This window comes from Daktulosphaira vitifoliae, unplaced genomic scaffold, assembly GCF_025091365.1.
Source record: "Daktulosphaira vitifoliae isolate Bord-2020 unplaced genomic scaffold, ASM2509136v1 Scaffold_2, whole genome shotgun sequence".
Lineage (NCBI taxonomy): Eukaryota > Metazoa > Arthropoda > Insecta > Hemiptera > Phylloxeridae > Daktulosphaira > Daktulosphaira vitifoliae.
In genome coordinates, this window is record NW_026099573.1 from 47,158,910 (window position 1) to 47,176,516 (window position 17,607).

At 27.8% G+C, this 17,607-nt stretch overlaps 2 protein-coding genes across 2 annotated transcripts; one reads left to right on the top strand and one right to left on the bottom strand.

Moving 5' to 3' along the window:
• Positions 1-1,133: 1,133 nt before the first annotated feature.
• LOC126899161 (uncharacterized) lies at positions 1,134-12,263 on the top strand. The gene is made up of 7 exons (XM_050673760.1): positions 1,134-1,193; positions 2,030-2,084; positions 2,739-2,883; positions 10,399-10,583; positions 11,365-11,506; positions 11,573-11,605; positions 11,677-12,263. The coding sequence occupies exons 2-7, from the start codon at positions 2,052-2,054 to the stop codon at positions 11,949-11,951; spliced, it is 813 nt and encodes a 270-aa protein (XP_050529717.1). The 5' UTR covers positions 1,134-1,193; positions 2,030-2,051; the 3' UTR covers positions 11,952-12,263.
• On the bottom strand, positions 12,104-15,251 carry LOC126898342 (uncharacterized). Its single transcript, XM_050672283.1, has 2 exons — positions 14,309-15,251; positions 12,104-12,174 (listed from the first exon to the last, which is right to left on the bottom strand). The coding sequence occupies exons 1-2, from the start codon at positions 15,249-15,251 to the stop codon at positions 12,104-12,106; spliced, it is 1,014 nt and encodes a 337-aa protein (XP_050528240.1).
• Between the last annotated feature and the right edge of the window lie 2,356 nt (positions 15,252-17,607).

Consider the following 17,607-nt stretch of genomic DNA (forward strand, 5'->3'; position numbering starts at 1 on the left):
TTTTTAAGACGTCATAGACATTTTTTAAGTTAATAATAAAATTTTCTTTAAAAACCATATTTTAGTCATGTGTAGATTCTTCGAGATCTATTAGTTTTGCCTGTTATTTTTTTTTTTTAAACACGGTTACAATATCCATTTTTATAGATAATACTTTAGAACTTTTAAATAATTATTCAAGTCTATTATTTTGAAAATCGGTGATTCTAGTAATCATTCAAAGATTAACAACTTTGTTTGTTGTTAATATTTTACTTGAAGACATACATTAACGAGATGAATGCTTAAAATTGTAATATTCTAAACAGATAACAAGCAACTATATTCATTGTCAATAGGTAACAATAAACATTTAGTCAAAAATATTGATACAGCATTATAATTGTAACCTTATATTTTTTTTCTAGTCTACTAATATCAATATTTTAAATATTTTGAAAGAGCATTTAAAGTTACTTTCCTATTTTAACCTTACATATAAAAATAAAATAGATTAATACAAGGATTCCCTTTTCCTTTCATTTTCTTTTAGTTTGATTGTATGCGATAAATTCTAATTACAAAATGTTTTATGAATATGTAATAGCAATAAAATTTTAATCAAAAATATTGATATAGCATTACATTTATCAATTATAATATGAAGGGCAATTTATGTAGTTGTATAAAAGTTTGTCTTGAACCTTTTATTGTATAACAAGAAAAAATTGAAGGGGGTGTAATAATAAATTACTAGGGACAATTTAATTGAGTTATTTATGAATTTTAATGTTCAAATTGAGATTTTGATTCACCACTAATTTAACATCTCAGCCACAGAATAAAATATTACATTACCACTTTTTTAGTATTTATAAATATATATACGTGTGTGTGTGTGTATTAATTAAAAATCTTTTAGATTTTAATATTATTAAAAAATAGTAAGTCAATTTTTCGCGTCACACTATGTATAAAAATATATTCACTACGCCTTATTAATGACGTAATAATATAGTTTAAAAAATTTGTTAAAAAGAAAAATTATTTTAAAACTTTATTATCGGTTTGTGTTGTATAAATTTAGATATTTAAAAAAAATTAATGTCCTTTGAAAAACAATATATAATACGTTAAAAAAGAACGAATTTATTTTACTTGTTAAATGAAGTATATATTATTATATTTTACAATTTAAATATTCGGTTATTCAGGTAACTATGCTATAAAAACTTATTATATACAGGCGGAATCTAACTGCCAACTCTTATAAATTTTGATACAATTAAAAATGCATTGTAATTTTTTTTTTTAATAATTTATGCATACATAGACTACGTTAATATCATATTTTTTATTATATATTTTAAGTATTAAAATAATTAAAAATTAATTTTATTCTTAAATTTTTTTAAAATTTAAAAACAGTCAACTTAGGAAATATTTTAATGGATCAATAATAATTTTATAACAAATACTTATCGAGTTACAAAAATTTTAATACATTGAATGGGTATGTAGTGTAGGCAGAGTTACTCATCTGTGTAAACATAGTACAAGCATATTAAAGTGTCACTTATCTATATATAAAATTGATTAATAATAAAAATAGGATTATAATATTATCTAAAACTGAGAAAACAGTTTAAAAAAATTGCAACGAAATTGTATAAAAACTTATAAGAGTTGTTAGTTATATTTGAAACACTCGGTATACATTGCGAGTTGTATGCACATGACACATCTAATATAATAAAATATGTTAAATTTCTGGTTTCATACACTAGAATTTTTTTTTTTAATACAATTTTAGAGCCCCATATTATAATAATTCAGATTTAATTCTAATTTTATTAGTTGTATTAAATCATGAGCTAATTATTTCAGTGTAATACTATAGAAGAATTTGAAGCTTCGAATAGTAATCCAGCTAACTAAAATAAATAATAACCTGTCATAGTATCTTATTTTTTTTTTTATATGCACTAGTCTTATAAATCATTTATATGATGAATTATTAAAAATAGAAAATCAAACATTTTTTTTCTAGATTTATTATTTTGGAAAAAAATATGTATTTGCAATTTCAAATAATTCTGTCTATTGTAAGTAAAAAAAACAGCTACCTGAGGTCACGTCAGAATTGGGACAAGTATAGATGATATCTGATATTGATAAACTTCACTATCACAAAATAACGCTCCCATACGAATCTATTAAATTATAAAAATAATCAAAAAATTAGTCTCTCATTAAGTTATCTTGTGACTAATTAATGTCACGTGGCCAGTGAACTGTCATTTCTTTTCTTTTTTTTTCTTGTAGGCTGACTAGTTTGAAGAATTATATTATTTTATAATACATAAAAATAATAAATGTACGAATTGTAATTTTTGGTTATCTATTTATTGTTTAAGTATTCTATTATTTGTTTTTAGTCATACGGGCCACCTGTTTTGGTAGAATCCCGTTGGCGAACAAATTATATTCTATACTAAATAATAGCTTATTAAATGTACTTTAAATTAAAAAAAATATCCCGTATTTGTCTTCTATTACTAACTGCCTCCAAAATTTTTACTGCAAAAAATGCTTTCTAAAAACAAAAAATTATTTATCTAACAATCTTCAAGTATATTCGTATGGAAGTGATTTATTATTCATCATAAACGACCACATGATTTGTTAATCATTGACAGATTTTAATCTACATGATTTTGCACATGCATAATACAAACTGTACTTATTTTTTTTTATAGGGACTAATATGTTCAACATCAGCAGTGCATAAACAAGTTAAATATATTGATGAGTGGTCAGTAAAAAATTTAGAAAAAGCACAACAAGCATTTTATAATTGCACTTCTAATTTAAATATAAATGAATACATATATAAAAAAAAAGGTAAGGCAGTTAAATAACATTGAAATTCTTATAAATTTAGAATAATTCAAATCATGTTGATTACTAATTTTATATAACATATATTTTTAGCTTCGATGCGAAGCTGTAAAGGTATTAATTTTACCATGATGTGTTTTTTTTTGTGTCTGTTGCCAATTTTTCTCAGCTCTCACTAGACCGATTTCTTTCAACAATACGTCAAAATATCACAAATCGTATCTAGTTGAAGACGTTACCCTTTAAAGTTGAAAAAAATTCTCTTGTTCATCGTAAATGAGAGAAATCTCCAAAAATCTTTTACAATTTCAAAAATCAGTAATTTTTGATATTTTAGCTTCGATGCGAAGCTGAGAAGGTATTGGTTTTACTAAGATGTGTTTATTTTTTTTTTTTTTTTTGGGGTCTGTTACCACTTTTTCTCAGCTCTCACCGAACGGATTTCTTTCAACGATACGTCAAAATATCACAAATTGTGTCTAGTCGAAGACATTACCCTTCAAAATTGAAAAAATTTCCCTCGTTCCCCGTAAATGGGGGAAACCTCCAAAAAAATTACAAATTTAAAAATCGCTCATTTTCGAAATTTTTTCAATTTTTTTTACTAAAAACTGCCGTAACTTTTTCAAAAAGGAACATATCAATATAATTCTTTTTTATATAGATGTGTAATATTATTACCTTTCGTTTGGTATATTTTTTTCATAAATTAAATCCTTAACCTGCCCACAAGGGGGGACTTTTTCACAAAAAATTTACTTTTTCAACTTAAATTTTGAAAGTGTTCCGGAAAGTCTGACACTTTTATATATATATTAAATTAAAGCTAATGTAATTTACTTTATTATGCGAAAAAAAAATTTCGGACTTTATTTTATCTTCAGGGTGAAATTGGCTATCAAATGCTATTATTGTGTGAAAATTCTCGATTTTATTTTTTACATTTTTAACTTTATAATGCCATGACATATTGAAAAGTGTATGGCTCAACATTATTTTTTTATGAGAAATAATATTTTTTAATAATCCCTTTTTCATTTGACATACTTTATCTTAATCAGGATATTAATAATGAACTAGCAGATAATGTAGCATTTAGAATAATATACCAACTTTTTAAAATTAAACAATATCTAAAGATTTGCATCGAAGCGTTTTTTTTTGATAGTGATTTTAATTACTGTCAGATATCATTATACTTGATCCATCTATACCACGTCACCACTGTGCCGCGACCCTCCTGTGCTGGGTTTTTTTATTTTTTTTTCTTAAAACTACCATAATTTTTTGAAAAATGAACAAATAATTAACATAATTTTTTTATATTGAAACCTAAAATATATTTGTTGTATTTGATATAATTTTTTTGAAAATAAAACACTCAACCTACTCACAGGGTAGGATTTAAAATAGCAACTTTTTTACAGAAATTAACTTTTACAATTTAATTTTTGAAAATGTTTCGGAAATACTCTGAGCTTTAAATATATGTCAATTTGAAGCTAATATTACGTACTATAAATTGAAAAAAAAAATTTTCCTGATGAATTATTTTCTACGTGCAAACGGTTGCGATAGTTAAAAATATGCTATTTTTTGTTTTAAAATTTTTGATTTTCTATTTTAAACTTTAAATTACTATAACTTTTCGAATATTATATGTTTCAACACAATTTTTTTTTTTATAAATACATTAAATATACTTCTTTCTTGATCTATGTACAAACAAACGTATAGTAGTAGGAGTAAATGAAATTTATGATTTTAAAAATAAAAGTATAGATGATTTTATTTCAAAAAAGTTGTTTGAAAGATATGATATTGAAACAGGCTTTTTAAAATATCAATCCTTTGTTGTGGAAAGACAACAGTCAATATATCGGAGGAAAAATAATAGTAAATATTTTAAAAGTTATAAATGATTTGGCAGAGAGGGGCGTGAAACTCATAGAAGAGTATAATAATATTTTAACAAAAGTCGAAGCTCAAAAATAACACATATTATAGATTGTTACAGAATACCGACTTTGTTTTCCTAATTGCAATAAATACACATTAGGCCAAGAATTTAAAAAAAGATAAAATATTTAAAATATGTAGTAAATTTTTTTAGTTCGTTTTTTCTTTGTAAACAGTTTCTGGTTGTATAATAATTTGTAAGTGAACATTATTTTAGCTTCAATGTGAAACTGAGACGGTATTAATTTTATTTTGATGTATTTTTTTTAATTAAAATTAAAAAAAATTGTAGGTTTTGAATAGTAAATAATAGGAAAAAGTCGAATTAAAAATGTATAGAAAATTTGATTTAAAACAACGGTTAAATGAATTTTTTTTATGTTTTTATAATGAACGATTTATAAATTAACAGTTTTAACGGTAAGAATAGAACATATACGTTTTTATTTTTTTAGGGCTAAATAAGAACTTTTTTTTTTGTATGCATACTTTTTATAGAAAAATTGTATACCTACAAAAAAGGTCAAATAAACTTTTTCGCAAAAGCTAAAGTTTTTGAGATAGACATAAAAAACTAAAAAATCACCCTTGGGGGATTATTTTTAACCCCCTTAGGGTACGTTTTAGAATTGACCAATCGTCTCCAAATTTCGTACAATTTATTTTTTCATGTATTCGAATAATTCTAGGGGGTGGCACTTTGTAGTTTTTAAATTTTATAAATAAGGGACACCCCAATGTTGCTATATAAATCATAAATCTAAAAAAAATTATTGTTAGTTTCACCTGAATTTAACAATGGAATTTTACTAACTATAATCAAATTTTATAATACACACTATTAAGTAGATTTTTTTAGTTAAATTAAATCATTAAAATTAATTATGTTCTAAATATTTTAATTGTAGTAGAATCTTTTTAAACACCATAAGTTATTTAGAAATTATTACTATGATTTCTATTTAACTGATATATTACAATAAAAATGCAAAAAAAATATTGAGATTTTCTAATAAATTTACAGTAAATAGTAATTATACAATTTTCTGACTGCATATTAATCTTGACAATACTATTTATTTATTCTCATAAAATGTTCTCTATAATAATGTAAATTTCAAACTAGAATTTGAGCTAAAGGTTAAGGTAAAATATTCAATTTTTTTTATTATAAACTTTCAAAAAATTAACTTTAAAAGACCAAAAAAAATAGGTAATAGATGATATATTGTACTGATTATTTTAAAAATATTAAAAATCAATGTCTGTAAATATTTAAAAACAATTTTTTGTATTTTTAATTACTTTTTTATCGTAATAAATCATTTCAAAAGAAATATTAATAATTTATATGTAGGTCTTGGTGTTTAAATAGATGATACAATTTAAATATTCAGAACTATTTACCTTATAGCTATATCCTATAGTTTTTAACTAATTAGTAATAACATCAAAAATTATTAGTGATGGAAATCATATAATTGCTCATTTGAAATTAGCACGAAAAATTGAATAATAAAAGTATCTTTTTTGCATTTATTCATAATTAACAACAAAATATAATCTAAAAAGTTCTGTATCATGCCCTTCAATTTTTATACACGTTTACCATAAAAGAAATAACTACTTTATCATTTTTTATAAATTCTCCGAAAAAATTACAATACTAAATTATTAAATTTCGATTTCATACTACGTTGAATTACTTTAATAGATATTTATTCATAAATTATATTTATGAATCAAAAAACTAGTTAATCAGGCTATAAATGAAGAAATAGGAGTTCATGTTACTTTTGGAAAAATCTACCAATTTTTAGTAAATTATCTTTCATTATTCTATTATCTACTATTATCTATTACTATTATATATCAAACTACTAATTAAAAATAGAGATAGAAATAGGAGTTAATTTTGTTTTATAATTAACCAATTTTTTAAAATTAAAGATTATCTATAGATTTGTATCGGAGCGTTTTTTATGATAGCGATTCTAATCACTGTCAGATATCATCTATACTGGACTTCACCGTAATGAGTTTATTTTTTTAAATTTAACTATAAAATTGATAAAGTATTCATAATTGTATAAGCAAAAAAATTATAAATAATTTTAATATACAAACAAAGCCGATATAAAAAAAAAGCCCAGCACAGGGGGGTCGCGGCACAGTGGTGACGTGGCATAGTTATAACAAGTATAATGATATCTGACAGTGATTAAAATCACTATAAAAAAAAACACTTCGATGCAAATTTTTAGATAGTGTTTAATTTAAAAAAATTGGTGGATTATTCCAAAAGCTATATGATCTGCTAGTTCATTATTATTATCCTAATTAAGATAAAGTATGTCGAATGAAAAAGAAATTATTAAAAAATATTATTTCTCATAAAAAACCGTGTTGATTCTTACACTTTTCAATAAGTTATAGTATTATAAAGTTAAAAATGAAAAAAATAAAATTGAGAATTTTCACACAATAATAGCATTTGGTAGCCATTTTCACCATGAAGACAAAATAAAGTCCGAAATTTTTTTTTACCATAATAAAGTATATTACATTAACTTTAATTTAAGATATATATAAAAGTGTCAGACCTTTTGAAACATTTTCAAAAATCAAGTTGACAAAATTAATTTTTTGTATAAAAGTTGTCATTTTAAATCCATCCCTGTGGGCCAGTAAACAGTCACATATAAAAAGAAAATATACCAAATGAAAGTTAATGATATCATGCATCTGTATAAAAAAGAATTATATTTATTTGTTCATTTTTGAAAAAGTTATGGCAGTTTTAAGTAAAAAAAATTGAAAAAATTTCGATTATTAGCGATTTTTAAATTTGTAATTTTTTTGGAGGTTTCCCCCATTTACGGGGAACGAGGGATTTTTTTTCAATTTTTGAGGGTAATGTATTCGAATAGATACGATTTGTGATCTTTTGACGTATCATTGAAAGAAATTGGTTCGATGAGAGCTGAGAAGAAGTGGTAACAGACAAAAAAAAAAACACATCTTAGTAAAACCAATACCTTCTCAGCTTCGCATCGAAGCTAATAATATATCAGTAATAGATTAATTAGTGTTTATGATTACGACTTATAATAGATTTATTTATTTTTCATAGCACTCAATACATAGTACTATTATAGCTAAACAATTATCTTTTATTACTATTATTATTTTTAAAGATCAGTTTGTAAAAATAATGCAACAACTTTTGATGCTTTATGAGAATCGATCCCTAGATAATTGGGTACAAGGACTAACGTCATCGATGAATGAAATTATTTTGTAATGATAAAGATAATATGGTCGTTACTTCCGAATTTTCGGAAGGATAAATAAATAAGTTTTAAACGAAAAAATGTAAATAGGCGTTGCACTACAGACGACAACTTGGGGTCGCGGTTAGTTGAGAGAAAATTTGGAACTCTACTTTGAAACCAGAATTTCAAAAGTACTCTCTTTCTCTCTCTCGCTCACTCTCTGAAAGTTATCACTTTTTTATAATATTTATAATTACCCCTATCATGGCAACCGATTTTAGTTAGTTTTAGTGTATTGTATTAAATATGAACATAGCGAATATTATTTTAAAATAAGATATATATTATACAATGAACAATTTAATATATATATAGTAGGATGATGTTCTTAAATGATCTTAAATTTCAGAAATCAACACTGTATAAATTATGATTATTATAATTAAATTGTTGTAATATGCACAACTGCATTACGTATCTTACATTTATCAATAAAAAATTAATAATCTATATTTATATCGATTGTATGCTAACAAATAATTAACTGTCATAACATTTACACTATTGAGTACTAGTTATTATATATGTGTAAAAAATCGAATGTCTTTTTTTTTTTAAGCTACCCCTTAATTTTTTTTTAATGGTCAAAAAAAATGAGCTTTNTTTTAATGGTCAAAAAAATGAGCTGTGCAAAATTTGGGACCGATCCGTTAAGGTTAACCCGTGCCCCCGGGCCTATTAAGTTGAGTCGAAGAGTCAAATTTAATAGAAATAACTGATCTATGTCTCATAACTTTTTTTTCTCTTAACTTAGAATAATAAAAGTAAAACTCAAGTAAAGGAAATTTTACAAGAAATTCAAAAATAATAATTTCAATGTTGTTTTCTCAATAAATAGCCCATAGAAACACTACATACAGTAAAAAACATGTAAAAGTCTTAAAATACGTTATAACTGATTTTGTTAATTTTTAATTATATATTTTCATTTTATTTTTTGGAAAACGCATATTCGTTTAAAAAAAGATTCTAGAAGTTTAATTTTTTATGCCAAGTACGGTAATTATATTAGATTTATTATTTTATGGACAGTTTATTAATGATTAATTACAAAATAACAAAATTGTTTGTATTATTACATTTTGTCGTATCAATATATCAATTTTGGTTCACTGAATTACTTTAAGATAGTACCAATTATATTATTATTAAAGATAAGTATATGAGTTATTTTCGACAACTGACATAATTTGTGTCGTATAAATGCAGCAGACAATTTGTGAACACATTAAATATATTTTACCTGTTTATTATTATATATTAAATGATACGTTTTAATCACAGATGTACAATACTTTTAGCGTCTTTTAAAGTATTACCCATAGAAACACTACATGCAGTAAAAAACATGTAAAAGTCTTAAAATACGTTATAACTGATTTAATTAATTTTTAATTATTTATTTTCATTTTATTTTTTGGAAAACGCATATTTGTTTAAAAAAAGATTCTAGAAGTTGTAGTGTAAAATATTAATAACAAATATATACAACTACATATGAAAAAGTATTTTTTAGTATAAACTGGAGCTGGTAACTTGCGTGTAACGACTCTTAATTGATCCTTCGGCTCGGAAACGGTCTTGACGAGTATTATCAATTTTTTCATAGTTTCTTATGTCAGTTAAAAGTTCATCTTCGTTTTTATGATCACGAGCAAACAAGTAGTGACATAAATCCCTTGAAAACAAACCTTCCACTATCTGTCGTTTACTTTCATCAAACGTAAGGTTAATGTCACGGCAAAGTTGCATTATGTTTGGATTATTATAATTTTATTAAGAGAAATAATATATATATCATTATATCATAATATAATATATATATCATTTTTTTATTCGACAAACTTTTTTTTAAATCGGACCATTTCCTTTTATATATTTATATATTAGATCTAGTAGCTTTTAGAATAATCCACCAATTTTTAAAATTCAACACTATCTAAAGTTTTGCATCGAAGTGTTTTTTTATGATAGTGATTTTAATCACTGTCAAATATCATCTATAGTGAATCCAACTATACCACGTCCTCACTGTACTGTGACCTCACTGTGCTGGGTTTTTGTTCTATGGTCCTCTAAATTTCCTTGCCAAAATAAAAATTAACAAGAAAAAAGTGAATTTATGCAGATTATTTTTAATGTTATACATTTTTTTAAAATTACAACTATTGTATTTTAAATGAAATAATTAGATGATTAATTACTTTATAATTATAATTTACAGACACATTTGATAAATATTTAGATAAGTTGAGGGGTGATATGATAACCCGTAAAATGAAACGTCCAATTGAAATGAGTACCAAAATATTAGAATTCTTAAGTTTAGATCAATCAAATAATTCGGAAGAGTTTGAAAAGTGTTGTACTACTTTCCACTCAAACTTGTTTGATGTAGAACAGCCCATGGTAAAAAACTACAAATATTTAACAACAAAACTATTTTTTTTTTTTAATATCATTTTAACAATTCAATAAAAAACCGGTTACATTTTATAAAGTCAATTTCTTTCCAGATGATAAGAATATAAATACATATTTCCTACATTATATACAATTATGCAATTTTCAATTTTTTTTTCCAAAAATTATATTATTTATTAATATAAAATGTACTCTTTAATTTCATTTTAATTCTCTAAAATTTATTATTATTAAAAATGACACATTTTCATTATAATTTTCAGCAGCAGAAAACTTATTTGTTTTAATAATAAAACATCTTTGTTGTTTGTATTATTGTAACAGTTCATTTTAAAATAAGTTATATTTTAAAAAGTTAATTTAATATCAAGTTACAAGAATAGAAATGTTTACTTTCTTCTATATTCCATTCAAAAATATTAAATGTATGTACCCACTTCAGTATAATTTCAATTTGTTATTATTTTCAAAGACTCAGTTTCATTATGATTCTCAAGACTACCAAATTTATTTTTCAAAATTATGATATAAAAAAATGACAATTTTAATGAACTCTACTTTATTTTGTCAGTTTAAAAAACCTTCTTTGAAATAAATAACTGTTGTTTAAGTTTTTAACCAGAAAAAAAAAGTATAGTAAAGATTAAAATTATATTATTTAAAGTTAAGTATATTTTTTATCATACAATAATTATAAACTATAATATAAATATTTTCATTATATTGCTTTTTATTTTTTCTTCTTAATTTAAAAAAATATCTTTAGTTCGAGGAAAGTGGTGACATGATGATGTTGACATATTTGCGAATTGTAAAAGCAAATAAAATAATGAATGATTGCTTACTATATCATGGCCTTATGGGACAAAATATATATGATAGTAACGACTTAAATAATTATATGACAGGTATTTAAACTTTAATCACTGTCTATTCAATATACTAAAATTAACTAATGTTTTTAACGTGCTTAGATCGTCTATACTATTCATCACAATCAGAAAGAAGTAAATCACCAAAAATAAACTAATTTTATCTAAACAATATTATTAAATTAATTTAAAGTTATAATTTTCAGGTAAACAAAAAATTAAACATGACCAAATTTTTCGGAAATATACTGTCAAGTTACTAAATGATGTCATCTCTGGTACTCGTACTCCAAATTCTATGGTCATCCAATTGATGAACTACGTACCAGACATAAATTACAATCAACCTTTTGCAAAGTACTGTGTTGCTGCGTATTACACCTATTTGACTACTGATAATCCTATTTTACATCAAATATTGCAAACAGTTGAACAATTTACTAACGAAACCAAAAATGTTAAGTCAGAATTTTTGCCTTAATTCAATAAATATATAATTCCTATAATTAGGAATATTTAATTTACAGACAATACAATATTATAATCAGACAATATTTTTATGTAAAAAATTACATCTACTAGTTATTTATAAAATTATAACAATACATTATTCTAATTTTCTTTATCGTAATATTAATCGGTGGCGCAACTATTGGAATTGGCAACACAATTTAAGCACCTTTGAATTTTTGCTCTAATTGTGCCTGTTGTTTATAATCAAAACCATTAAATTATTTGTAAACTTATTATTCTTGATAATACATTATTCAATAAAATATTAGTATTTGTGACATTTATTGTATGCGTTATTTTAAAAGTTATCCAATTATGTGAATAAAACAAAAAATAAGAACTCACAGGCATTGCATCAAATAAACAAAAACCTAGCACAGAGGGGGTCGCGGCACAGTTGTGACGTGGTATAGTTGGATCAAGTTTAATGATATCTGACAGTGATTAAAATCACTATCAAAAATAAACGCTTCGATGCAAATCTTTAGATAGTGTTTAATTTTAAAAAAATTGGTGTTTTATTCCAAAAGCTTGAAGGTCATATTATTGTCACATTACAATAATATAATAATAATACAATAATAATACGAATAGTCAACAAACTCACACCAAACAGTGTGAGTTTGTTGACTATTTCTCTTAAATGTTTATCTAAATTTTTGTTCGAAAAGGATCAAGTCCTTGTAAGAATATAATGTATAATGAAACAAGTTAAAATGTACCATTTCTATGGATAGAAGTGGTGAATATTTGAAATGAAAAAATAATATACTAGTAAATACTAATAAGATAGCATTGTTGAGTACATGAACAGGGTATTTTAGTGTTATCCCATATAAATAGTAGTGACGATTATATTACGACAGAAGCGTTTTTTTTATAGTGATTTTAATCACTGTCAGATATCAATATACATGATCAGTAGTAATGGTATGATGCGTTTTGGCCCTCAAAGGTGCCGACAATGACGTCACCTATTGTTTTCGTAACAATGGGCTATTGTTCTCGGAGAACAATGGGTGCACAGCTGAGATGCACTCCGCGCTGGTGACGTCACACTGATTGTGTGACAACCCAAGGCAAACCAGTGGCGATGACGTCAAAATGACGTCGTATACGACGGTGTAAGCCAAGTTAGCGTGAGGGTGCCATTAGTGATGATGTCAAAATGACGTTACCTATGGGAGTCCCCTTCGGGTGACGATTGTCATGCCGCCGGGGCCCCAGTGAAAGTGTTGACGTCGCATACTGTGTACGCTGGAACCCAGCCCTAGTCGACCATATGACAGTGTCTACGTCACAAACACAAGTGGTGTAGTTACCGGAATCCCTACTGTGTGGTGCCCTAAGTGTGACGTATGTGTCCCCTGCTATGTGTACATTACAGCGGTGTGTGCTCCCGTACTTCGTCAAAATGACGTTGTGTACGGTGCGTGAACCCTGAGTCAGGCGTAGTTCTGACGTTAATATGATGTCACGGCGAATTCGGGGACCCTCTTATCCTTTAATGTTGTTGTAGCGTTTACGATAAATGTGAATTTTCGGAAAATTCACATAAATCGCCCGTAACTAAGAAACGGCTGGTCCTAGAGGTCTGAAAATTTTGTTCGTCACCCTCATCCAATCTCCCATCTGTCTTTCGTATGAGATCAATTTCGATGGCCCCTCTATATTTTTTACTATTTTCATGACCACCACGGGTCCGTTCCAAAATTCGCGTATTATTATTATTACTTTTATCTCCACCGTTTAAACATCCTTACACACGGTTTTACATGTATACATTATTTTACTATACTATACGGACGCTGCTTATGGGTTGTTTTTGTAGTGGTGGATGTGTTTGCATTTGTTATCTACATATAAATAAATAAAAATCATAATCAAATTGTCGACATCTTTTATTATTTTTATTAATAATAGTAATTAAAGTATAATTATAATAAATTTATCTTATACAAAATAATTATTAAACAATATATTGTTTAAAATGAATATAATATAAAATAAACCTATTTGATATTATATTTATATATAATTTACAATTTGCGCACTTCTCCGGTAAATGCGTTGTATTCCATTTGACAGTCGTGTATGATAACACAGTACAGTGGAGTTTTAGCGGGAAATTATTTACACATTCGAAATCCAAACGTAGATCCACTGTGGACGATTTGACGGTTTCGTTTTGTTTCGAACAATCTATGACGAATATGGGTCCGATTTTTTTGTAGTTGACCCGATCCAAATAAGGGTAAGGGTTCAGCCGATCGTAGTACATTGATTGAAATTGTGGGTACGAGTTATAAAATATCGCGTACTTGCCTTTGTCAAAATCTGCATATTGGTTTTCGTACGGGTACTCGTCCGCGTTCAAATACGCTTTAATGTTGCGCAGAGAACAATGGTTGAAATTTCCGTGTACCCCATCGGATTCCGTCACCATGGCTATGAGTAGATACCTAGGTTTTTCAACACCTGAGTACGCACGCACCGGCCACGTATGAGCGGTTGTTTGCGGAACCAGTGGGTATACTGCAGTGTCCCAGTGTTGAAACTCTAACGGTAACCATTTTTTATTATCCAATATACGCATTAGACCCAATTCCGTTTTTACATTCGGTTCGAAATACTTCACGACCCATTTAATTTTTGTAATATTCANAAAATACTTCACGACCCATTTCATTTTTGTAATATTCACTTTCGTCTGTTTGATTAACGCAATATTACTTTTGGCCATAACCTGTTTTTTTTGCGCTCCTGTTGGTGGTACGAGCATTATAGCGGAACTGTCGGTGCCCGATCGTATCAAAATAAGTGTTTGATTGCAGTTCACTAATGCACGCCGGTATCGTTCGAAAAATCCCATACACATGTACAGCGGACATTGTGCTACGAATTCGTTGTCATCCATGAAGTCTTCGTCTTTGTATAATTTATTTTCGTTTTTCCATCCAGCTGGTTGTAACCGTACGATATCGTTAGGCGTGAACGAACAGTATCCTTTCATAGTCGTAGTTACACCAACATTTTTTGTTTTATCAATTGTCTGATTGTTTATTTCAAATCTAATTTCATCAAAAAGATTCATCATAGAATTTTGATTCATTACTACTGTACCGACGGCTGCAACCGGTTTTTCAACTTTTCCCTCGATCTGCAAGTAACTTTCGCATGGTATAGTGAATTTTTCCTTATTACGCAATTCAATGCGTATCTCANTTAGTAAATTTTTCCTTATTACGCAATTCAATGCGAATCTCATCGTTGTTTCCATACGAATTGTTGTAGCTTTGATGTTCCAAGTAGTATTCTCGCTTCACGTTATCATCTTGCTGGTATTTTTCTAAAACTTGTAGATAGTCCGACATTGTTTTTTTCGTTTAGACGATAACACGACAACCCAGCAATTTTAGATATGCAATATTTTTACTTGACAGTTTTTTCGAATACGACGGCACACGGTTTACTCGTTGTACAGTCCAAGACCGTTTGATGAAAGCACCGCCACGATGCTGATGTTTGTGTACACCGTCAATCACTAAGTGTGGTGATTTTTTCTTATTTTTCACTGTTACCGCAGTAGATACGTTTGAAGTGTGCGTACGGTTAGTAAAAATCAGAGGCATGTTTTACTCTGTTTTCAGCGGTACCGTCATATGAAATGTAATTGTGTGTTNTTTTTCAGCGGCAACGTCATATGAAGTGTAATTGTGTGTTATTGACAAACAAATGGTTAATCGTGAAATTCACTTGTACACATGTAACGAAAAACCATTCGTGAACGAATGTGGATGGAAATTGAATGGAAAATTTTCTCTTCTCTGTTGTTATTTATGTTTAATGTGCAACCGTACTGATAATTCTTCGTTTTTGAGATTTATTGGACATCCTTCTTGATTTCGTAAAGCGATCCGTACTGTATCCAACACGTTTGTATTTAACGGGTAGTAAACAAATTGTCTGGGTATCTCTATAATGCGGTAGCCTGGTGCCACGTTGGGAGAAAATTCATGTAACGTATGTGATTGTGATCCATTGTGGAATGAACCTACAATAACATTACAGTCTACGCGAATAGATGTAATACTTGTTATGGATACTGGATAATCCGATATGTTTATACTATTAGTGTCCAAATGTCGAGGATTGAAACCCAATAAACGATAAAAAGATCATGGTCGAGTGAAATCAATTGGATGTCCACACGATATTTCACAATGCATTGTCACGTGGTTCACTACGAGTTTAAACGACGAAGTCACTCTTATATCTTCATTTTTTTCAATAATTGTGTATTGAAATGAAATTTTTTTGTACCGTTCGGCAATATAATTATTTAAATCTTCCACTTCGTACGTTCCGACGGGCAGTGTTACCGTAAGTATGGGTTCATGACCGGGCTTAGAAAAAACAATTACATTATTACTTTCATCAATGTTTGGCATCGTGTTCCAAGTGTGTAAGCTTAACAGTCCGATTTCACAATTATCGGAAACATCGATGTGTGGATTAAAATTACATTCGATTATTGATCCTTTACCGCTAACTGTCAGCGACGATGCTTTTACGCTTGACGACATTTTTCATGAGAAATTTTAAACACAAGTGTCCGCAATTGATCTGGTCAAATGTCTGATAGCTTCTGTAGTTATACGTGATAGTACATCTTTTAAAATACCGTATTACTTCCAATGGAGGAGGTAAATTGCCAAAACTATCAAAGTACTTTACGTGATTACCACGTTTACTGTAAGCCACCCAATGAGTGCCACGATTGCTCGATAAATCCAAATTGATTACGCCCATCTCGTTTATACGAGGTGGTGTACGTGGCAGTGTATCACGACAAAATACACCGCGAAATACATGAGAATCGAGCACGTGACGTGCGAAATTTTTTATTTCATCGTCAAATAACGCACGATTGGGTAGCTGAGATATTAGTTTTTTTGTTTTGTATTTACACTTTTTGTTCGTTTTTTTGATTCTATTTTTTTGCTTGTTTGCTTTCTTTTATCAATCTTGTATCCGGTACCGTATGGTCGAATATACATTCCATTTCCTACTTTAACACCCCTACGGTTGAACTCATTGGCAACCTTTACAACATTTGCAGCACCACCGACCAATGCTCCTAGTGCCGACAGCCCGGCAAAAATAGGAATNGGCACCACCGGCCAATGCTCCTAGTGCCGACAGCCCGGCAAATATAGGAATTAATGGTAACACTCCTCCGCTTTTCGGGATATTTATTATGCGAGGTATGTGCATGGGACTCATCTTGATATTGCGTTTGGCTGCAAGCAGTGCTTTTTGTGCTGTAATTTGTAAATTTGGCACAACTTTTTTATTTATTTTTTTTATTTTGAATCCCATACCAAGTTTGCGTTTCAACTTCATCGCATTTGTCACACCCCAAGCCACTGCACGTTCTGATAAATTCGCGTCCTTGGCACGCACTCGTTCCCACGCTTGGTGTTCTAAAANTCTTGGCACGTACTCGTTCCCACGCTTGGTGTTCTAAAATTTTATAGGCGTGATGACGGTCCTTAAGAGAATTACTCTTGGCGTATGCTATATCGTGTTCACGACATGCTGCATCCAATGGATTGATACCA

Excerpts from the sequence above, each read along its gene's own strand:
- LOC126899161 (XM_050673760.1), top strand. The coding sequence starts at position 2,052 with ATGTATTTGCAATTTCAAATAATTCTGTCTATT. Across the intron at positions 11,507-11,572 it reads CTTAAATAATTATATGACAG|ATCGTCTATACTATTCATCA; the intron begins GTATTTAAACTT and ends TAACGTGCTTAG. Across the intron at positions 11,606-11,676 it reads TTCATCACAATCAGAAAGAA|GTAAACAAAAAATTAAACAT; the intron begins GTAAATCACCAA and ends TATAATTTTCAG.